The 24,086-nt window shown below is 31.2% G+C and overlaps 4 protein-coding genes across 4 annotated transcripts; 2 read left to right on the top strand and 2 right to left on the bottom strand.

Annotated features, from left to right (window-relative positions):
- Positions 1-482: 482 nt before the first annotated feature.
- Positions 483-3,786, top strand: LOC126670615 (CASP-like protein 2A1). The gene is made up of 2 exons (XM_050364380.2): positions 483-726; positions 3,274-3,786. Exons 1-2 carry the CDS (start codon positions 524-526, stop codon positions 3,665-3,667), a joined length of 597 nt encoding a protein of 198 aa, XP_050220337.1. The 5' UTR covers positions 483-523; the 3' UTR covers positions 3,668-3,786.
- Positions 3,787-14,163: 10,377 nt separating this feature from the next.
- Positions 14,164-15,919, top strand: LOC126668523 (uncharacterized). Its single transcript, XM_050361714.1, has 4 exons — positions 14,164-14,824; positions 14,912-15,076; positions 15,346-15,431; positions 15,479-15,919. Exons 1-4 carry the CDS (start codon positions 14,164-14,166, stop codon positions 15,917-15,919), a joined length of 1,353 nt encoding a protein of 450 aa, XP_050217671.1.
- An 887-nt stretch (positions 15,920-16,806) lies between these two features.
- LOC126668524 (uncharacterized) lies at positions 16,807-17,697 on the bottom strand. The gene is made up of 2 exons (XM_050361715.1): positions 17,427-17,697; positions 16,807-17,321 (listed from the first exon to the last, which is right to left on the bottom strand). The coding sequence occupies exons 1-2, from the start codon at positions 17,695-17,697 to the stop codon at positions 16,807-16,809; spliced, it is 786 nt and encodes a 261-aa protein (XP_050217672.1).
- Positions 17,698-17,704: 7 nt separating this feature from the next.
- LOC126668525 (uncharacterized) lies at positions 17,705-21,557 on the bottom strand. The gene is made up of 3 exons (XM_050361716.1): positions 21,499-21,557; positions 20,815-20,886; positions 17,705-18,551 (listed from the first exon to the last, which is right to left on the bottom strand). The coding sequence occupies exons 1-3, from the start codon at positions 21,555-21,557 to the stop codon at positions 17,705-17,707; spliced, it is 978 nt and encodes a 325-aa protein (XP_050217673.1).
- Between the last annotated feature and the right edge of the window lie 2,529 nt (positions 21,558-24,086).

The raw sequence follows: 24,086 nt of genomic DNA on the forward strand, positions 1-24,086 counted from the left end.
AAAACTAATCTTTTTATAATATCAAACTAAACCAAATATGATTCAGTTTTTTGCATACTCTTACTCATTGCTATCCCTATAATAATCTACTGGACCAAATAAAATATGAAAATATAAATTTTCATCCACATTCCTTTTTTTCCATATTCTCATTCCGATTTTTCATTTCTAACTTTGAACCAAACATTCCTAGAAGAGTGTCCATAGCCAAAACCCTATAGTTTTGTATAATAGTTAGTGTGCAAAATGTTGAATTCAATTTCATTGTGTAAAGGTGGCCCATATATATCATCATCATCTTCATTTACACCTAGCTATCTAACATCATAATAATGAATGATAAGATATATACTCCATAATGGAGAGTATACAAGTTGCTAGAGTGTTGTAGTAATGGACTTAGGTATGTGTGACCCTTCCTTAAATGCTTGTCACCAACCCTACCTAATCTCCATAACTACACTCCCATTCTTCACTACTTATTCTGTCATTCTTCTTCTTAATTTCTTGCAGTCAGAAATAGATGGAGAAAAGCAAAGCTAATCCAGTGGTGGTGATGGGTTCAAGAGATGATCATGAGGATGAGAATGATCCTATGCGAACAGCTGAGACTATACTGCGTCTTATACCAATGGCTTTATGCGTATCAGCGCTTGTTCTTATGCTTAAGAACTCTCAAACTAATGATTTCGGCTCGGTTTCTTACTCCGATCTCGGAGCTTTCAGGTTCGTTTTATTATTTTGTTAATCTTCATCTAATTTATGAATATTCTTTTCTGAATTTTTCATATTTAACCAGACAAATTCAGTTCAACAAAAGTTTCATAGCTATTTTTTGAGCGGTTGATTTCATATCTATAACTTGTTATATTTTCTGATAAAAAGATTCGTAATATGTCAATTTCAAATAAGTTTAATGTACGTTAGGTTTTCAATTTTGGTTGACACCCCAAGCTATGGTTTTTCTTGTCATAAAATGCGCATTTAGATATATTTTTTATGCAAAGTTGGAGGTACATAATTACCCTTTGTTGATTTTTCTTTATTTAGTTTTTCAATTTTGGATTATTAGATTTATTTGGCTTTTGTACATAGTTATTCTTAAGAATATTAGTATATAAATTTGCTTAAATTTAAAGTTTTTTTCCTTCTTTAAATGGACTAAGAAGCTTGATTTGCGCTAAGAAAATTTCATTAATCGAATGAGAAATGCTATGTTAAGGAAAAAAATAAAATCAAAGTGAAATGCTTAGATAGGCTGCCCTGGGTACGGAAATAATTGTGCGAGTCACATTAATGTGCAGCATGCATGTGAGTATGTGCCCCGCCAATCTTTCCTGCATTGTGTTCAACGTCTTCTTAAATGAATTTGTTCAAATTTAAATAATTTGATTTGATTCATTAACAAGGACAAAATAAGACTATTTTATTTTCTTTCTGAAAACAGAATATTTTATTTTCTTATTTGAATAAATTATTTTATATTTCAATATTAAAAATGTATTGTTTTGATTTTAGAAAAAAAATTATGTATAAGGATATCATTAGTTTTTATTTAATCTATGTTCCAAAATTCATTCTCTATGTGAGAATGTGTTAGACGTATGTATAATTTTTTTGCATCAAATCAAGATTTAACAAAGAAAAAAGGAGCAAATATGCTCATAACATTTTAGATCAGGATCAAATATGCCCTTAAAGTTTAAAAGAGACAAAAAAGCCTCTAACGTCTTTAAAAAAGAGCAAATAAGCCCCTTACGTTTTTAAGAGGGGGCAGACAAACCTTTCTCCTAGACAACGTGTTAACAGTGTGTGCATAGTATCTATATTTTGCTGACATGGCAAACGTAAATCTAAATAGTATTTCTAAATCCACAAATTGTAACTTTTCAGCTTTCCTTATAGTGAAAAAAAACCCGATAAAGTAAAGCCATAATTGTTTAAATTAAAGGCCTAATTACTTAAAAAAACTCACCTTGTAATATTTTTTCGTTTATACCATGACCTAGGAAAAAGTTTATTTGTACCCTTTTTTTGATTTTTCGTTTTCAACTCTACCCTAAAGCACTAAATTGAACTGTTTTTATTTAGAAAAAAGCTTAAAATAATCCTTCATTTTTTAACTTATTTGTATTTTTTTTCAAATAGAAAAAAGATGATATAACCCTTCTATTTAATTATTTTTAATGTTTTCATCCTCTAATTAATTAAATTGTCAAAAAATAAAATTTTAGAGTACAATTGAAAACGAAAAATCAAAAAAAGGGTACAAATGAATTTTTTCCTAGGTCAGGGTATAAACGAAAAAATGTTTCAAGGTGGGGTTTTTTTAAGTAATTAGGCCTAAATTAAACGATGATTTTTGATTGATTTGGATTTGAAAGTTTAGGATTTTTAATTTTGAAATCGTTTTTTTTATTATAAAGAGAGTTGAAAAGATGCAATTCGCGTATTTAGAAATGGCATGTAGGATTCATATTTGTCATGTCAACAAAATTTACACAATGCACACATATTGTTAACACACCATTTAGGAGAAGGCTTATTTATCCTTTTTAAAGATGTTAGAGGCTTATCTGCCCTTTTTAAAGATGTTTTCCTTTTTTAGATTTGAGGGGCATATTTGCTCCTAAACCCAAACGTTAGGGATACCTTTGCCCCTTTTCCCTTCTAACAAATATAACAGTCTTTCTACGTGCATAGTTAATGCATTTTTCACTTTTTCTAAGGCAAAACATTTATTTAGCTCACTGTATTATCATATTTATTTGAATTAGGTCATTCTGTTTTTCTTTGTCAAGATTGAGTTCTTAACCTTTTAATTTTATAGACAACTTGGCCACGGAATAAAATGTGTTAATCCATGTGCCATCAGTGCAGCTAAAATAAGTTTTTTTTTTTCATTTTTTTTATGTTAACTAATTTTAAAATTTGGTCCCTTTATTTTTATTTTTGTTGAAAGTAAGTCTTTCAGTCGGTTGTTTTCCGGACTGACTTGACATGTTAAGTATTTTTGTGACGGATGAATTTAATATTTAAAAATTAAAAGTGTAAGTGCTCAATATATATAATCTATAACGGGAAATCCAATTCAAAAAAGTATGAAAATGCTGAGACGTAAATACGTATTTTGTCTTTTTTCGATTATATGATGAAAGGTAATACAAATTCTAATATTTTAAACTATTTATAAAAGCATACAATGAATTGAGCTAGAATAATACATTTCTTTAAAATGAAATGACATACAAAATGGGTTATGAAATAATGCAGGTATTTGGTGCATGCGAATGGGATATGTGCTGGTTATTCACTTCTTTCAGCTATCATTGTAGCCATGCCTCGACCATCCACCATGTCCCGAGCTTGGACTTTCTTCCTCCTCGACCAGGTGTTGACATACGCAGTTCTAGCAGCAGGAGCGGTATCAGTGGAGGTGCTATACCTAGCTCGAAAGGGCGATACAGCCATAACATGGAGTGCAGCGTGTACGTCGTTTGGCGGATTCTGTCACAAGGCAACAGCATCTGCTAGCATCACATTTGCAGTAGTAGCTTGCTATGCAATGCTTTCACTTGTCTCCTCTTACAAGCTTTTTAGTAGATTTGGTGCACCCGATGTCACCTACCCGTCTAAGGCCATCGAGATCCCGGCCTTTCGCACCTGATTCGCCTTTGCTTTCACTAAATGATCAAATTTCATCTGTGTTTTCTTCATCATCACATGTAATTATTGTCTACGTACTTTGTTCAAGCTATCAAAATAATAATATTTGAGTATTTTTAACTATTATTTTGTGATACTACCTCCGACTATAAAATTAAATCAAAATTAAATTTTCCAAGGAAATATTAAAAAATAATTAAAGAGAAAAATTACCAAATTCCGACATAATAAATATATTAAAATATGGCTTAATCTCATCAAATAGCACCACTTTTAGTGTTTTTTTCAATTTAAGCCCAACTTTTAAAACGTCTCATCCATTAGCCCAATCTTTCTAAACTTTTCATTTTATAGCCCAGTATGAATTTTACGCTTTGTTTTTTGTTAAAATAACGTCGTTTTTGGTCGTACGGACGACCAAAACGACATCGTTTTAGACATTTATGCTAATATATGACACAAAATGAAAGGATGTGCTATTAGTTGAGACATTTTAAAGGTTGGGCTTAAATTAAAAAAAATGTTAAAAGTCGTGCTATATGGTGATATTAACCCTATAAACTATAAAATTTGTTTTCATAAATAATCAATACTTTGAAAAAATCCTATAATATATTTTATTTTGTTTAGGTGTATTTTTTAATTTATTATTAATATAATATTCTTACGAAATACTATGGAGAGAAAAAGACTAAATTTTATGAATCAATAGTAAACAATGTTGAAGAGAAAAAAATCAGATTTCTATATAATAAATGTATTAAATAAAATACTTATACTAAATAAGTATTTTCATGATTTCTAAATTTAATAAAATATTTATTTTAATTTTTAAAAAGGCCTAATGGTAAAAAAACTCAAACCTTTACGACTTGTTGCAATTATATACAAACATTTTAATTTTTGCAATAATATCCAAACTGCACTTTTTTGTTGCAATAATATTCAAATTGCATTTTTTTGTAGCAATAATAGTCAAATTGATGGCTAAACTTGTTGTTTTCAATTAAGATATTAGACTATTATTATGTTTTGACGTATAATAATATAATAAAAGTTCCAAAAAAATGACAAAAAACTCAATAAAAAATTCACATAAAAAGTGCAATTTGGATATTATTGCAACAAAATAATGCAATTTGGATATTATTGCAAAAATTAAAAGATTTGGATATAATTGCAACAAGTCGTAAAAGTTTGGGTTTTTTTGCTATTAAGCCTTTTAAAAATTATAATTAGTAGGTAATTTTATTAGCTCTCCAGATGTCAGATGTATAGGTTACATCGGTTGGCTGTGCTATCGAAGTCAGGCGTATAGGTTACATCAGTTGGCTATGCTATCGATGTCAGACGTGTAAATTACATCGGTTAGTTATGCTATCAATGTCCAAGCGAGTAGTTTACATCGGTTGGCTGTGTTATCGATGAAAAAGCGGGTGAGGTTTAGAAAACTATGATTATTGTTTTAAAGTTAAAGAGTATAGTAAATTTATGATTATACTGAGTTCACTTACGAAGTGTTTTATATAAATCTTTCCAAAAATATAAAAAAAATAAACGTTTCTTATTTTACGTAATATTTATTAATAATAATGTGAACTCACTCAGTATTCCGTATAAAAGAAAAATCATTTGATTTGAGCTCGTCTGCATACCTTACGCGCACCTATATGTACATGCAATACACATGTTTGTTGTTTTCTAATCACAAACTAACCTTTAAAATTCATGAGATTTTTGCTTCAACAAAAAAATTCATGAGATTTTAATCATTCAGTGCATAATTTTGTTAGATTTCATGATTCTATCCTATTTTAGAGTATTAAATTTAAGTCATATACAAAGGTTGAAAGTTTAAATTATACAAATTAAGATATTTGAAGAAATTAAATGAGATTAAATTTATATATGAAAATCAAGAAGATGAAAGTAAAGCTATTTTACCATATATAAAATCATTCCTGTGAAAAGCTTTCAAATTTACATATTCGGAATATTTAAAGTTTAACGACTTAAGATTTATGTCTGTATTCTTATCAGTAGAAACATGGATATACCACCAACAACTCATACTTGCATCATATCTGTAAAATGCTAAAAATAAAATAATTATCGTTGTAAGAAAGATAACAACAATAATAAAAATTGTTACTTTTTAAATGAATATCATACTGCAATCACTAGTAACTACCCTTAAATATAGCTAACACAAAACAAGCTACAAATTTTACTTCTTCTGGCCTTGGTAATTCGGCTTTGGGAAAATAGGTGATTTTTTTGGTTTCAACCGGATTATCAATGTCTTCCCCTCCATTTGTACATCTTTCATTTCTAGTTTTAGTCTTTTTGAATTATTCTCAAGCTCTTGGATATTTTTTCGGTCTTTTAGTGTGTTTAGTTGTTATTTTCAAATAGTACGTATCAATCTTTAAATAGGTAAAAAAATTATCGTGTTTATACAGTCGACCCTCTGATAATTAATACACATGGTGGATCAAAAATTTATTAATTATTAGAATTATTAATTTATTGAATTTGTATAAAAAAATTATAAAAAATATTTTAAAGCATCTATATTAATAGACCTAATATTAATATTATATTATAAAAAAACTAACTAAATACACTTTACAATCACTCAATTAAAAAAAAACAATTTTATATTCAATTTAAAAAATATCAATTGATATCAAACCAAAAAATATTATTGAGAAGTTGTATTCATAAAGTAAAATAATTTCAATTAGTTTTTATATTAGAGATATTTTACTTACTTTAATTTGTTTATCTAATAACTTCTTTTAAAATTTCTCAAAAAAATAAGAAAGTTATAGTTTGATGGTATTTTAACTTCCACTTTATGAAGTAAGATTAGTATTGTCTAAAATAAATCATCTGTTATATATATTTTTTTTAAAATCTCTCTAATAATTAATATTCATGTAGAATATATTTTAAATTTTATTAATTATTAAATAATAGAGTTATTAATTATCCGACGTGGAACGAAATTGGTTCTCTCAATTTTCTATTAATTATTAGAATTATTAATTTATAGAATATTAACTATTAGAGGGTCGACTGTATGCTTTTTTAGATGTAATTTTTTTGGTGGTTCAATTTCTTTGGTTTGTTTCATATTTTTTCGTGTATGTTCGCACTTTAGATTCAACAACTTCGACGAATCAAAGTTATTATTACGAAGCTATTAAAGTATAATTGAAATAAAGTAAAAAAATAATTATTTTTCTAAAGATTAAATCGGTCAAAAATTTATCGTGTTTATATGTTTTTTTACATGTAATTTTTTTGGTGGTTCAATTTTTTTGGTTTGTTCAATATTTTTTGTGTATGTTCACACTTTAGATTCAATAACTTCGATGAATCAAAGTTATTATTATGAAGCTATTAAAGTATAATTGAAATAAAGTAAGAAAAAAATTATGCAAAGAAATTCTTAACTTTTGAATTCTACCTGTTTAGTGTCGCTTTCAAAATTTCATTTTTAGATTTGTTGTTTTTGTTTCGTTTTCTTAGTAAATCGATTGTTTTGTTTCATAGAATTTGTACTTTTTGTATAATTGATATATCCTGTATTTTAATGGTTATCTCCATGAAATATATCTTTGTTAAAAATGAATATAATATTGAATGCCGTATATATGATGATTCAAATTTATAAAAGAAGCTAGAATAAAAATATATTGGAGTCCATGGCCATCGAGATCCCTGCCTTTCACATTTGATTCACCTTTACTTTCACTAAATTATCAAATTTCATTTGTATTTTAGCCTTACTTGGTTGGGGGTAAATAGACTAGGAAAGTTGTACTTCCCGAAAAGTAGCAAATTTGTTTTGCTTGGTTCAATTTTTACATTTTACATCCCGGGAAGTTGGATGTTTGACTTCCCTTTGACTAGAAAAGTAACTTCCCTAACAAAACCCAAGGAAGTAGAACTTTCCTAACATTTTTATTGGTTTTTTCTAATTTAACTTTAGGGGCTGTTTGGTTGGGCAAAAAAAGGGGGGAATGGAAATGGGAATGGAAATGATTCCTATTGTTTGTGTTTGTTTTATCAAATTACACTAGAGAATGGAAATGTGATTCCCCCCTCAATGGGAATCACCCATTCCCCCCTTACCCCATGGGAATGAACTTTTGGAAATGAGAATCAAAATTTAAAAAAAAATTCTAATGATAAATAATAAATATATAATTATTAAAAAAATTATTTTTAAATTTTAAAAAATATACTTAAAATAAAAAATAATAATTTTTAATATTTTTTAAAAAAATATATTTTTTATTTTTTTAAAATAATTTTTTTAATTTTTTTAAAATAACTTTTTTATTTTTTTAAAAAAATTTATTTCAAAAAAATAATTTTTTTATATAAAAAATATTTAAAAAAATAAAAAAAAATTAATAAATAATAAATAATTTTTTTATTAAACTTTACCCATTCCCATTCCCATTCCTACACTTTGAACCAAACAAAAAATGAAAACAACCATTCCCATTCCCATTCTTTTCCATTCCGATTCCCATTCCCAACCTTGAACCAAACGGCCGCTTAATTCTTTTCTTTTTTTCTTTTAAAATTCATATATTTTTTTTATTTATTTCAAAAGATATACTTATATAATTTAATAATTGTTATTTATAATAAGTAAATATTTTTATTAAAAATTTTATATTATGTAAAATTCAAATAAAAAAATATAATTTTTAAATTTTAATATTTAAAAACTCTCCTAAATAGTACTTGAATCGTAAAATAAGAGATAATAAGCAAAAATTAAGTTATTTATTGTTCGATTTTTAAATTAAAATTATTTGTTTAGCAATATAAAATTATGAAAGGACATTTATGTCTTTTAGTTAAAAATATAGTATATTATATTAAAATTAATTTTGTACTTCCCGGGAAGTAAAAATTGAAACAAGTAACATTTATCAAACTTCCTGGGAAGTTAACTTCCCGGGAAGTTACTTCACAGGAATTGTTATAAAACGAACCAAGCGAGGCATTTGTTCAAGCCATCAAAATGATGATATTTGAGTATTTTTAAGGCTAATGAGCTGAAAAATCCTGATCTTTGTTTTGGTTTTCAATTCAATCCCGATGTAGCAATTTTTTCAATTTTATCCTATTTCGTATTTTTGGTTTTCAATTGCACCCTAAAATATTAAATTGAATTCTTTTTATTTGGATAATATTCAAAATAGATCCTTCATATTTATCAAATAATCTAATATTTTCTAATGTTATAAATGATACAAAAAAACATCTCCTCCATAAATTCAAAAAAAAGTAATTAAATAAAATTTATTTTTATTTTCATGTTTCCAGAGGAGGAGCAGTTACTACTCCTCCGGAAGCTCCTCGCCTGAGGAGCTGTTGTTCCTCAACGGAGGAGCATCTGCTCCAGATCTGCTCCTCCTCTTCCGAGGAGCTGTTGCTCCTTGGAAGAGGAAGAGCTCCGACCGAAATTAAAAAAAATAAAAATAAAAAGAATTTCTGAGATGGTTTCAGGTGGGGTATGGCGGTGGATGGTTCGGGCGATGGTGGATGACGAGCGGAGTTTGGTCGATGGGTCCGGTGATGGCGAGTCCGAAGAAAACAGAGCGGGATGTATTGAAATTTAATAATGAATTATAATTAATGTTTTATTTAGAATTTATTTGAAATTTTTTAAGTTTAAGGACTTGTTTAAATTTGTTCAAATAGAAAAAAGAATGAAATGATCCTTAAATGTAATTGTTTTACATATTTTAATTCTTATAATAATAAAATCATTTAATTTTTCTAATTCAGGGCGCAATTGAAAATCAAAAATCCGAAATAGGGTAAAATTGAAAAATTGCTATGTCGGGATGGAATTGAAAACCAAAATAAAAATTAGAGTTTTTTCAATCCATTAATCTATTTTTAATTATTATTTTTTAATACCACCTCCGACTGTAAAATTAAATCAAAATTACTATTTACTTTTTCTGTTTTGAAAATCCAATACATGTGAAGTTAGAGCATCTCCAACAATTCTTTCTATTTTAAAGAGCATCTTTAATAATAGAGAGTGTAAATTAAAACTATATCCAATGAACTCTTTAAATTTATCTATTTTTTAATTATTTAAGTTTTCCTCTTTTTTTATATTAACCTATTTCAATAAAGACCAAACATAAATTTTATAGATTGAAACTGAATTTTTTTAACAAATCTTGCATCAATAGACCTTGGAAGGAATAGATTAAAGTGATGAATAAAAAAGCTTTTTTTGATTCAAGAATCAGAGCTAATATTTCTCTGCTCTGCGTGAATTTTTCAGAATATTAATAAGTCTGTTAATTATATAGCAATTGTATCTCAACATTAAGAAAAAAATTAAGAACACTAACTTTGAAAATTCAAGTGATAGATTTCAGTCTAGAAAATTGAACCCAGTTATTAAAATTAGTCAAAAAGTGTTGGTGTATCATTTGTGAAGATTGTTTCATGAAAACAGTAAAAGAAGAATTGAGATTCCCTTATGTTCAAATGAACATGATGGGTCATGTTCACTAATCTACACCATTCATTATGAAACGAATGGTGTAAATTAATTCAACTAAATTTGGACTTTTTTAATCTACACCACTTATTTTATAATGAATAGTGTAGATCTAGTAAACATGACCCCTCATGTTCATTTGAACATGACAGAATCCCAATCCGTAAAAGAAAAGGATGAAAACTAGAAGGTTTTTTTTATTTGAAAAATAATGTAGTGGAAAGACAAAATGGCACGTTTTTAATTTTCAAAATAGAGAGTTGGTTTGGCTCTCTAGATATGGAGAGCTAAACACATTTTATTTTTATTTTTAAAAATAATGAGTTCATTGGAATAATATTTTGTTGTTACACTTTTTAAAATAAAGAGTTTTTCAATAATAGAAATCCCATTGTGGATGCTCATATATGTGCAGCGGCGGAACGACGGGAGGGTCAGGAGGGTCGGCCGACCTTCCTCGCCGCCGGAATACCGAGGGACCGGTGCTATTCTCCACCGGTCACCTTCCTTCTGGCGACCCTCCCCTGGCCTGGCAGTTACAGCAGATGAAGATCTGCTGTAGAGGCCGGACGACGAGTTGCAGCGCCGCTGCAACTCGTTTTTTTTTTAATTGTTATAAATGTCGTTCGGCCCTTTTTTATTTCAATTTTTTTTAACCAAACGACTTGCCATTTGGTTCCAACACGTGAAACAGAAGGCTGAGCCTTCTGTTTCAAACACCAGCAGCCCTCCCCTTTTGTTTTTGTTTGTTTCTAACTTTCCCTTTTATTTTCCAAACCCTAACCCTAAAACTGCGTAATACCCCAAAATATTTGAAGACAATTAAGTCGTACCACGTGTCGCGTTTTCCGATAATTAATATAATGAATTTTAATAAGTCAATTAGCGGGATTTGAGGATTTGACTTTGAAAATTAATATAAAATAAATTATAAATCCCGTAATGATAATTATTTCGCCAAAGTCCGCGAAATAATATATATAATAAGTAGTAAAAGTTTCGAATCGATCGGAGATCGTTTAAAATTTGGATGCGGATAGGTTTTGGATTAAATTGAAACTTTTGAAAAGTTTCAAGGAGCAAAGCGTACTTTAGCCAGGATATATATAAAATCCTTACAGATGAAGGATCCAGACCTTCATCTTCTTCTTTCTTTCTCTCGCTCCGTTTACGTACGGTTCGTCGCGCGGTTTCCGTTTTTCGTCCGTTTCCGACGTTCAATAACTCAAAACGATCGTATTTCGACGGGTAATCACGGTAAGCTTGATGTTTTACCGTTTAAACGAATATATTTTGAGTTATGTCGATTCAAAGTTTTAGGCCACGAAACGATTTTATCGTTTTATCGATTATAGGATTGATATATAGCGTTTTGAGTTTAGAATACGCGTTTTGCTTGAGTTTGGAGCATTTTTACGTATGTAACAGGTCGGAAACCCCGGAAATCGATTTCGGGGGATCGTGCACGACGTATGGTGCACGAACGTGCACCAATACATGGTGCACGACCGTGCACCCCCCTGCACGAACGTGCACCCTCCGACCCTTGCACCCCGATTATTCAGTTGTTCAGTATCCGTTGTACACGCGTGTCGAGGTTAAAAATCGATTGAAAACGATTAGGTATCGATTGATTTTAATAGTTAACCTAATGAGGTTAAACGAGAGTTGAATTAGAAAAGATATACGATCCGTAAACGAGCTAGATATCGTTTTACGGGATATGCGTGAGAAGCACGACGATTAATGAAAGTATAAAGAATCGTGTCTCGAGTCTAGAGTCAATCTTAGAATAGGATTCTAACACAAGTCAAATGTTTTAAATTTTGTTTTAGATCCGGCGAGGCAAGAAGCAGCTGGACCAGTAGTTCGGGAAGCTTGACGTTTCTAAGCCCCGACGTATTTTTGGATAAGCGTTTTCTGTGAGTTTATACGATTTGTTTTTAAAGTATTTATTTAAGCAATTATTTTATATTGCTTTATGTTTGAATTGCATGTTTTATATGGAAAATTTTTATATGAATTACGCATACGCTTGATTTGAAACTAGTATTGATCTGATGGAACGTGCTACCTATTGAGCGACAATAGAACTGTGTGATCACCAGTTTTGATTTGATACAACTATGAGCTGGTCATGATTATGAAATATGAGATTTGAGTTATAGTTTGATACGAGCGAGCACTCGGTTACGGTGTAACCTAGAGTCCCCGTATCTAGTGGGTTGGACCCACCAGTGAGTTGGACTCACAATTTGATATTAATGATTGGGTTGCTTGATTGATGATTAGTATGTTTGAGGATTAAGGTTTCACGGATCTCATATTTGGCTGCATACGATTGAGTATCGTTTTATGATTTATTTGAATACTTATTACTAAATGTATGAACTCACTCAGTATATCCCAATATACTGACCCCTCACAGATTTCCTTTTAGGATAAAGACGCTTTGAAGCAACAGACTTCTATCCTATTTTCAGAAGTCTGTATTTTTTAAAGTATGTAAAGAAACAATACTTTACTCTTAGAGCTGCAGTAGATAAGTGTTTTGCAAGTCAGCTTGTAATGTATAGTTTTCTGTAAATCTAACTTTAATGTTTTAAAGTTTTTAAATGTTTTACGCTAGCTGCGTTTTGATATTTGAGATTTCCAGAGGATGTGCATGCCTGGCATGCATGACTCTGCATGATATGTGTTTATGTATGTCAATGCATGACGTTTATGTTTCGAGAAAAATTATTTTACGTTTTTAGGCTTGCTACAGGTTTCGGAGCAACCACTCCCATTCCCTAGCGCCGGTCTCGGCCCTGAGATTGGGTCGTGATAAATTGAACCTCAATCATTCAATTAATCACTTTATTTACCACTTAATTCTTAAACCCATTATTATTTCTTCTCAAATATGAAGGTATTGTGATTTTTTCAATTTTAGCTCATCTTTTTTTATTTTTGCAAATAAATAATTTATGCTAGAGATTATCTAACAATAATCATAAATTATATTTTCCTAGGTCATATATATTGAATTAGCAATGTCAAGAAGTGGTGAATTAGACAAAGCTTCAACAAGTAAGTAGTTTTAAATTTTTGTTAATTTTTAATATTAATTATTTAATTTACTTTAGTGTGTTATATAAGTGAATTGATTTGGTTGCTATTTATTTTTTAAATTGATAATTATTTTGCCATAAGTTAATGAATGATAACATTCTAAATAAATTAAATTGATGATTTTTTGCATGATTTGATGAATTGATTTGATTGTCAAGAATTGAATTGATGATTTTTGTGTCTAAAATGATGACTTAGTTTGGTAGATTAAATTGATTTTTTTAATTTTGTAAGGTAAATCAAGAAAAACAAATTTATTGAATTCTTTCAAACATGCGCCTAGAAATCTTGATTCGAGTATTCCTTCATCTTCCGAGGCAACTAATATTACACAAAAGAGAAGTCGTGTATAGTTTAATCCCAATGAACTTGTTTTTGATCCTGGACTTCGAATGTGTATTGATGATTATGATGTGGAAATTAGAGACCAAGTTCGAAGGGAATACTTGTTAAGGGGTTCGTGTCAACCATATGGTCATAACTTTCCAAAAAAAAACAAGCAACGGATATGAGAAGTTTCAAAGAGTCGTGATTCAAAATATTTGCTTGGTTAGAATATAGTGTAGAGAAAGATGCAGCATTTTGTTTGTATTGCTAACTATTTGCAAATTCAAGTACAAGGAGTGAAAGTTTTACAAGGAAAGGAATTAGCAACTGGAAAAAAGCATCGGAAAATTTTAATGACCATGTTGGTGGAGTATACAGTGTTCATAATGACGCAAGACGTAATCGTGAGGATTTTCAGAATCAAGGTCAAAGCATTTCGCATGTTTTGACTTCTCAAAGTCGTGAAATGGAAATTGCTTACTGAACTCGTTTTGACAGCAATGTTAGAAGTTGTTTGTCTTCTTCTTTGGCAAGGTTTAGCATTTCGTGGTCATGATGAGACTCGTGATTCTTTACAAAGGGGGAACTTTATTGAGATAGTGAAATGGTATGCTAGGAAGGATGAAAAGGTGAGAAATGTCATTGGTGATAATGCTCCTAGAAATAACCAAATGACATCTCCTAAAATTCAAAAAGAATTAGTTAGTTCTTGTGCCTCACAAGTAACATTAGCTATGCTCACCGAACTTGGAGATAGGAAATTCTCCGTACTAGTGGACGAGGCTCGTGATTGTTCGGTAAAGGAACAAATGGCAGTGATGTTAAGGTTTGTGAATGAGAAGGGTGAGATAATCGAAAGATTTCTTGCAATTGAGCATGTTAGTGATACTTCTTCAAGATCTTTAAAAGCAGTTTTGGACATGTTATTTGCTCGCCATAATTTATCTCTTTCTAGATTGCGAGGACAAGCATATGATGGAGCATCCAACATGAGGGGAGAGTTTAATGGGTTGAAAGCACTTATTCAACGGAAAAATCCTTTTGCTTTCTATGTCCATTGTTTTGCCCATCAACTGCAGTTGGTGGTTGTTGCTATTGCAAAACATATTCCAGTTGTTGCTGAATTTTTTACTAACATCAGTATGATTGTTAATATTGTTGGTGCTTCTTGTAAAAGAAGAGATGAATTAAACAAACATAGGGATGCTCACATTTTGTAGCAATTGGAGACTGGTGAGCTTTCTACAGGAAAAGGGCTTAATCAACCGACTAATCTTGCAAGACCGGGTGATACTCGTTGGGGTTCACATCATGTCACTTTAGTCCGTTTGTTGTCTATGTGGGGTTCAGCCTTATATATGCTTGAAAGAGTTTATGAAGACGCAATTGAAAGAGAGCCGAGGGGGAAAGCAAGTGCCTTGATTAAAATTATGTAGGATTTTCACTGTGTATTTATTCTGCATCTGATGCTTAAGTTATTGGGTATAACAAATATATCGTCGCATGCCTTGCAACAGAAAGATCAAAATATTGTGAATGCAATGAACTTGATTGAAGTTTTAAAAATAAAGCTACAAGACTTGAGAGACAATGGATGGGATGCTTTGCTACATGAAGTCAGCATGTTTTATAACAAGCATAGCATTGTGGTCCTGATATGGAAGATCAATTTCTAATTCCAGGACGGTCTGCCCGTGCGAGGCACTTGGTAACTTGTTATCATCATCATCATAATGAGGGTTTTCTTCCTGTGATTGATTTGCTTACTGTTGAGATGAATAATAGATTTTCTGAATCTAGCATTGAATAATTAAGGTACATCTCTTGTCTTTTGATCCGAGAGACTTTTTTTCTAGATTTGATCAACACAGTTTGATTTGCCTTGCTGAACTCTATTCTGATGATTTCTCTGCTACTGACTTGTACTTCTTGAGAGAGGAGCTAGAGACATACATTTGTGAAGTAAGAAATAATTCTGATTTTACTAGTTGTGAAGATCTTGCTATCCTTGCAATTAAGATGGTTCAAACTAGTAGACATTCTACGTTTCCATTGGTTTATCATTTGATTGAGATGGCTTTAATTTTACCGGTGGCTACAACATCTGTTGAGAGAGCTTTTTCTGCAATGAAGCACGTCAAGTCAGATGTACGGAACAGCATGGCAGATGAGTGGTTGAATGATTTGATGATATGCTTCGTTGAGAGAGATATATTTGATTCCATCGACAATGAAGACATTTTACAACATTTTTAAAACAAAGCAAACCGGCGAATTCAACTTCCACCTCTTGCTCTTTCCAATTCTTAGTGTTTTATTAGTTTGTTTGTGTGTTATTTATTATTATCAACTCAATATTTAACACTTTAATTTAATCAAAAAATTTATTTGACGTACTTTTAAATTTTTATGTGAAATTTCGATCCCCCTATAAAGAATTTCTGGTTCCGCCGCTGTATATGTGAACTATGAAGGTTATTATACAAACACAATCCTACTATAGATTAAGATTTCCGCCCTATATAGATTCTGGCGGCAGTAAATTTGACTGAGAATTAAAGTTGTGGTGGACCCCATTTGTTTTTAAAATTTTCAATCAAGTTAAAAAAATTATTCATATGAGAAATAATAAGGATGAGTAAAAATGATGCAAAACTAGAAATCCTTACTGATTGGCAATGGAAATCTCTTGGCAACTAAGATATGTATGTACAGTGGCGGAACTAGGAGGGTAAATTAGGGGGGGGGGTCGGAATTTCACATTAAAATATAAAAGTACATTAAATAAAAATTCTAATATTAAACAAAAGTGTTAAAAATTGGAGTTGATAAATAATAAATAACATAAAAAATTAAAAAAAAAAGACTAAGAATTAGAAAGGGCAAGAGGTGGAAGTTGAATTCGCCAGTTTTCTTTGTTTTGAAAATGCTGTAAAATATCTTCATTATCGATGGTAGCAAATATCGTCCTCTCAATGAAGCATATTCATTAAATCATTCAACCACTCATCTGCCATGTTGTTTCGTAAATCTGACTTGATGTGGTTCATTGCAGAAAAAGCTCTCTCAACAAATGTTGTAGCTACCGGTAAGATTAAAGCCAACTCAATCAAACGATAAACCAATGGGAACACTAAATGTCTTCAATTTTGAACAATCTTAATTGCAAGGATAGAAAGATCTTCACAACTAGTAAAATCAGAACTTTGTCTTACTTCAGAAATGTATATATCTAGATCATTTCTCAAAAAATGCAAGTCAATAGCAGAGAAATCATCATAATAGAGTTCTGCAAGACAAATCAAACTATGTTGATCAAATTTAGAAAACGAGTCTCTTGGATCAAGACATGAGATGTACCTTAATAATGCAGTGCTAGATTCGGAAAACCTATTATTCATCTCAATAGTAAGCAAATCAATCACAGGAAGAAAAACCTCATTATGATGATGATGATAACAAGTTACCAAGTGCCTAGCACGCCGAGACCGTCCTGGAATAAGAAATTGATCTTCCATATCATGCACCACAATGCCATGCTTGTTACAAAACATGGTGACTTCATGTAACAAAGCATCCCATCCCATGTCTCTCAAGTTTTGTAGCTTTACTTTCAAAACTTCTATCAAGTTCATCGTCGTGATAATATTCTGATATTCTGTTGCAAGGCAAGCGATAATGCATTTGTTATACCCAATAATTTAAGCATCAAATGTAGAATAAAAAACAAAGTGGAAGTCTTCCGTCAGTTTAATCAAGGCACTTGCTTTGCCCCTCGGCTCCGGTTCAGTTCCATCTTTATAAACTCTTTCAAGCACATATAAGGCTGAATTCCACATAGACAACAAACGAGCTAAAGTGACATGATGTGAACCCCAACGAGTATCACCCGGTCTTGCAAGATTAGTCTGTTGATTAAGCCCTTTTCCTGTAGTAAGTTTACCAGTCTCTAATTTCTCAAAAATGTCAGCATCAATATGTTTGTTTAATTCATCTCTTCTTTTGCAAGAAGCACCAGCAATATTAACAATCATACTGATGTTAGTAAAAAAATTCAGCAACAACTGGAATATGCTTTGCAATAGCAACAACCATCAACTGCAGTTGATGGGCAAAACAATGGACATCTAAAGCAAAAGGATTTACTCGTTGAATAAGTTCCTTCAGCCCATTAAACTCTCCCCTCATGTTGGATGCTCCATCATATGCTTGACCTCGCAATCTAGAAATAGATAAATTATGCCGAGCAAATAACATATCCACGGCCGCTTTTAAAGAACGTGATGAAGTGTCACTAACATGCTCAATGGCAAGAAACCTTTCGATTATTTCACCCTTCTTATTCACAAACCTTAACATAACTGCCATTTGTTCTTTTACATAACAATTCTGAGCCTCATCCACTAGTAAGGAGAATTTCCTATCTCCAAGTTCACTAAGAATGGCTGATATTACTTGTGAGGCACAAGAACTAACTAATTCTTTTTGAATTTTGGGAGATGTCATTTGGTTATTTCCAGGAGCATTACCACCGATGACATTCCTAACTTTTTCATCCATCTTGGCATACCATGACACTATCTCAAGAAAATTTCCCCTTTGTAAAGAGTCAAGAGTCTCATCATGACCACGAAATGCTAAACCTTGCCAATGAAAGATGCGAAACACTGCTGTCAAACGAGTTCGGTAAGCATTTTCTGTTTCACGACTTTGAGTAATCAAAACATGGAAAATGCTTTGACGTTGATTCTGAAAAACCTCACAGTGACGTCTTGCGTCATTATGAACACTGCTTACTGCACCAACATGGTCATTAAAATTTTCCGTTGCCTTTTTCCAATTGCTAAATCTTTTTCTTGTAAAAGCGTCATGACTCTTTGAACTTGGACTTGCAAATGGTAACAATACAAACAAAATGCAGCATCTTTCTCTACACTATATTCCAACCAAGGAAACGTTTTGAACCATGCCTCTAAAAAGCTTCTCATTTCTGTCGCTTGTTTTTTTTTTTGGAAAATTATGACCATATGATTGACACGGACCCTTTAACAAATATTCTCTTCTAACTTGATCTCTAATTCCCACATTATAATCATTAATACACAGTCGAAATCTATGATCAACAATAAGTTCATTAAATTAAATTCTACACGACTTCTCTTTAGTGAAATACTAGTTGCCTCAGAAGATGAAGGGTACTCGAATCAACATTTCTAGGCTTGAAAAAATTCAATATATTTGTATTTCTTGATTTACCTTATAAAATTAACAAAACAAATCTATCAATTTTGTTGTATAATTCATCAAATTAACTATGTAATCAATTTTATTCATCAATTCATTAATACAAAACATAAACACTAAAAGACAACCAAATCAATCAGTTTATGTAACAATTAACATACATAATATCATGAAAATACCAATTTAAATAAACAATTAATAATAAAAATAAATAATAATTACAAAGGACTTACTTGTTGAAGTTTTGTCAAAATCACTACTTGATATTGCTAAATCAATTTATATAACCTAAAAAGATATAATTTAAAATTATTGTTAGATAATATAAAAAAATAAATTAATTATAAAGAACATCAAAAATTAGGTTAGAATAGAAATAATCACAATACCTTTGATTGTTGACTAGAAATAATGATGGGTTTCAAGAATTAGGTGGTATAGAGTGATTAATTGAGTGAAAGATGATTCAATTTAATATTTAGGGTTAATAAATAAAAGAGAAAAAGAGAAGAAAATGAGGGGCTGAATTGTGAGTTTGTGACATTTGAAGCAGAAACAAGACCTACGTCTGTTTCTGTTTCTTCGTCAAATCCAAACGACATGTTGTTTGGATATGTTCCAAACGACATGTCGCTTGGAAAAAAAATTAAGAAAGGGCCGAACGACATGTCGTTCGGTCCATTAAAACCCTAAAAAAAATCTAGTTGCAGGCGCCGCTGCAACTGGTTTCAGAGAAGAGCCAGTAGATTGAAGTCTGCTGGGGGTCGAAGCTAAAGGGGACTAGTGATGGAATAGCACCGGTCCCTTGTATTCTCCGGCGAGGGAGGGTCGGCTGACCCTCTTCGACCCTCCCTCGTTCCGCCACTGCGTATGTATATCCACCAATTTATATATAATCCATGCGATGCAATGATTACAGTGGCAGAGTCATAACAGTTTTTCTAATGAGACATTTTTTAAGTTGATTTAGACGGAAATATTCGATGAGACACATTTTTTAAGTTGATTTAGACGGAAATATTCGATTAGAAAACCGACTTTGAATGAAGAAGTTTATCTGTTGTGTTCCAAGAAAAAAACATTTACCAGTTTTCCGCCGTTGAAAAGGAAAAGAGATCCGTATAGATGTCTTTCTTCTCTCTACTTAAGGTTCTTCACAATCAATTTGCATGTTTTGAATTTTTGAAAACAACTTAGTAAATTTAATCAAATTTGGTATTTAACATAATTTTTTAATTTTGGCATACGTAACATGAATTTTATAATATTTTACAATTAAAATCACGTATGTTTTCCTTTAAAAAATAGTGTAATTTTACATCCAAAAACGGTAACATTCTACTCTAAAATGGTGCCGTTTTACATCCAAAACGGTGCCGGTATCTTTGATTGCAAATTTTTTGAAAGTTAATTTATTTTTTTGTCAAAATTAAAAGATTATGTTAAATATTAAAAACACGCGAAAATTGGTGATTTTTGGTACATTTAAGCCTAAAAAAATAAATTGCTGACATAATATTCACACAACCATATATCTCCATATAGCTGTTATTTGCATCCCTAGTTCATTAAATTCTCTATTTACAAATATAAAATCATAAAATATTTTTCTTAAAATTCTCTCATTTTCTTTTCGTATTTTGTTTATCTAATTTTTTAGTCTTCATAATTTATTATCCATTTATGAAATATATATTTCCGGTGATAATCGAAACCGTAGAGATCTGTGTGTTTAACAAAACAAAAACATAAAGTAAGACCTTGAATAAAAATATAAAGTATATATAAGATCGGCATTTGCGTGATTTGATTAGATCAACAATATTTGTCATGCCACGACCCGATTTCCTCAGCATCGAGATTGGCGCTTCAGAACGAGAGTGGTTGCTCCGGAACCTGTAGCAAACCTCAGAAAGATAAAACATATAATAACATATATTCCACAATACTCGGCGGTAACCGAGACTCCAATCTTAGATCTAGCATAACAATTAACGATAAAATTAAACATACCAAGATAATCATACAATAACTTTATAATGAAACATGCCAACAATGGAATAACATCGTATTTGGTTATATAAACCGACCCTCTCGGACGACACCCGAGAAAGCACAAACATAGACAACATAAACTAAATACTACTGCTACTACGGTTCTAGAGTTTAAAAGTTTTATATTATCAAAGAAAACGATTTCAAGGAAGTAAAACATCAGAATTAACACGTCTTGAAATAAACACCTGAAAATGTTAAATAACACGGGTCAGAATAAGTATGAGTGAGTAAGTACAAATATATTTATATATTAACTAATTAGAAAATCATTTAAAAACATAGATATATATCATTAAGGAATCAATTGAAACTCTAAACCTCGAAAATCATGATATTTTCAAAATATATGAAATTCAAATAATTGTGACTCCCAAGAATTTAATCCAACGAGACACATCACCGATAGTACACTTTGATACCATCAGATCATAATCCAAGGAGTCGCGACACCCGAGAATTTAATCCACCGAGTACTTCGCCGACTTCACTTAATCCACAATTTGTGAAGCCTAAAAATTGTATCTACCGAGTACATCGCCAGCGCATAGCCCGAGAAATTAGCCGACCGAATACTATCCTTTACCATATCCATAATACGCGTATATCTTAATACATATAAATCGATTCAACTAGTGCGCACGCCGTCCTAATGCCACACATTTGGATAGCATGTTTTAATTCCTCAAAAACGATGTTCGAAAAACATTTAGTAAAGTGTAGCTAGCATGTGAAAACATTATTTAATAACAAAAATATAAAGTACTACTCACTACTTGATATCTCAAAAACAACTCCAATATAAGCTACCAACACCACGTCAATCACGGTCAGACTCCACACCACGGGACATCGGCAGGTCTAGCAAAAACTCAAATTAAAATAATGCAATAGAAAATCCTAACTCCAAGGATTTCTAGACCACACAACACAAACAAAGACATCAAAACAACTTGAAAGCATCGAAAATACAAAAACCACGATTTTATAAAATTTATGAATCTTAGTTACACTCCACGATAAAAACCATTTTCCCGGTAAAATATCGTATACATTTCAAAAATTAACTTTCCAACTAGAGAGCGTCTCACGCTCGTTTCGACCGAAATGCCCGTTTTGAGGCCTGTAACTCGAAATCTCGTAAACACGACGATTTCGCCAAATCATCGAAAAGACATATATTTTTCAGTAATATAATTTCATTCAAACCATTAAAACAAATATCTTTTTGAAATATCAAAAACACCAAAAAATCACGAAAACGCTATTTTCGTCAAAAACGCTTTTAAAATCATTTCGGAGCATAACCGACTCTAAGAAATTAAGAAACCAACCAAAACACATATATCAACCATAAAATCAAAGAAATAACTCATATATATTTCCAGCAACATATAGGAATCCAAACTTTACAAATCATGCAATTTAGTCCAAATTAACAAGGGTTAATTCCATAAAAAAATCACGACCTTTACACGAAATTTCATATTAAACCATGACCTTTCTTTTTTTTTTTTTTCCAAATTTATCATTTCAGTGTATTTTTGTTGACTAAGTTCTTCATTAAACCATAAATGAAAAACCCAAATTATAAATCGACGCCAAATATTATTATCTTTCGGTTAGAGTATGTAGGATTAGTAATTTTTAGTCAAGAAAATACATTGAATTTTACTTTGGTGATAAATTTGAAACAAAATGAAAAGTCATGCCTTTAAAGGTCAACTTTTAAAGGTCGTGATAAAAATGAAATTTCGTGTAAAGTTCGTGATTTTTTATAGAATTAGCCCAATTAATAATTAACATGCTAAACCTAAAATCAACCTTAATTAAGCATGCATATCAACAAAAACTCCACTCGAATCATACATAATCCAACATGTAAATAATTCCAGCAACTAACATCATCTCTAAACACTTTGCATGTAAAATATTCATGAAGATCATGGCAATAAATGATGAAGCAAGCATAGGACATGAGGATAAAATTACAGAGCATAAGATAACTCGGCAAGCCCCACATTTCTCTTTCAATGATGGAATACTGTATAGATTATCTTTTACCCATCCCTAGTCTAGATGTTTAACGGTGGAAGAAGGAGAGTACGTCTTGAAGAAGATTAATGACGGATTATGCAGAAGTCACATTCATACCGAATAGTGATCAGGAAAGTAGTTTTACAGGGTTATTGTTAGCCCACCATGGCTTAGCTAGCCACTTATTTAGTGCAAAAATGTGAGAAATGTCAAATGCACTATAATTACTGTCACGCACCAACCTCGGAACAGAGCCCGGTCACCAGCCCGTGGCCGTTTGTAAAGTGGGGAATGGATATCTTGGGACCTTTTCCAAATGGCGTCTGGTTAGAGAAAATTCTTAATGGTAGCAGTTGACCACTTTAGAAAATGAATAGAAGTAGAAGCCATATTTACCATCACGGAAGCTCGTTGCAATTTTTATTTTCAAAGGAGTCATATGAAGATTCGGAGTACCAAAATTCGGATCAAGGACAACGGAAAGCAATTTGATTGTAAAAACTTTTGAGAATTATGTTTTTTTTTTTCAAAATTAACCTGAGGTTTACCTCAATCGCCCCATTCATAGACCAATGGAATGACATAAGTATCAAACATAACAATTCTGGGTTTGATAACAAGACTACACAACGCAAAAGAAGTTGGGTATAGGAAATACATAGTGTATTATGGTCATGTCGCACCACACCGAGAGCAGAAACTACGGAAACACACTTCAACCTTACATAAGGCTGTGAAGCAGTGATACATGCCGATATTGGAATGTCAAATTTAAGGGTACAATATTTTGATGAAGTAAAGAAAGAGGAAGGCCAGAGAGTCTGCCTAGGCCTGTTGGAGGAAAAAAAGGAAACAACTTCAGTAAGAATAGAGGCATAGAAATAAAGAATGAAAAAGTACCACAGTAAGAGGGTGAAATCTATGAGTTTCACAATCGGGGATTTAGTGAAAAGAAAAGTTAACATTGGCAAAGGTGAAGCAAGGCACTCTTCCTATATTTAAATTGGATACTTTCGTGTTATTTGATCCTGGTGCTACTCATTCGTTTGTGTCGCCAAGTTTTGCTGTTAGAATGGGTAGAATATCA

This window comes from Mercurialis annua, linkage group LG2 (assembly GCF_937616625.2).
Source record: "Mercurialis annua linkage group LG2, ddMerAnnu1.2, whole genome shotgun sequence".
In the NCBI taxonomy this organism is placed as follows: domain Eukaryota; kingdom Viridiplantae; phylum Streptophyta; class Magnoliopsida; order Malpighiales; family Euphorbiaceae; genus Mercurialis; species Mercurialis annua.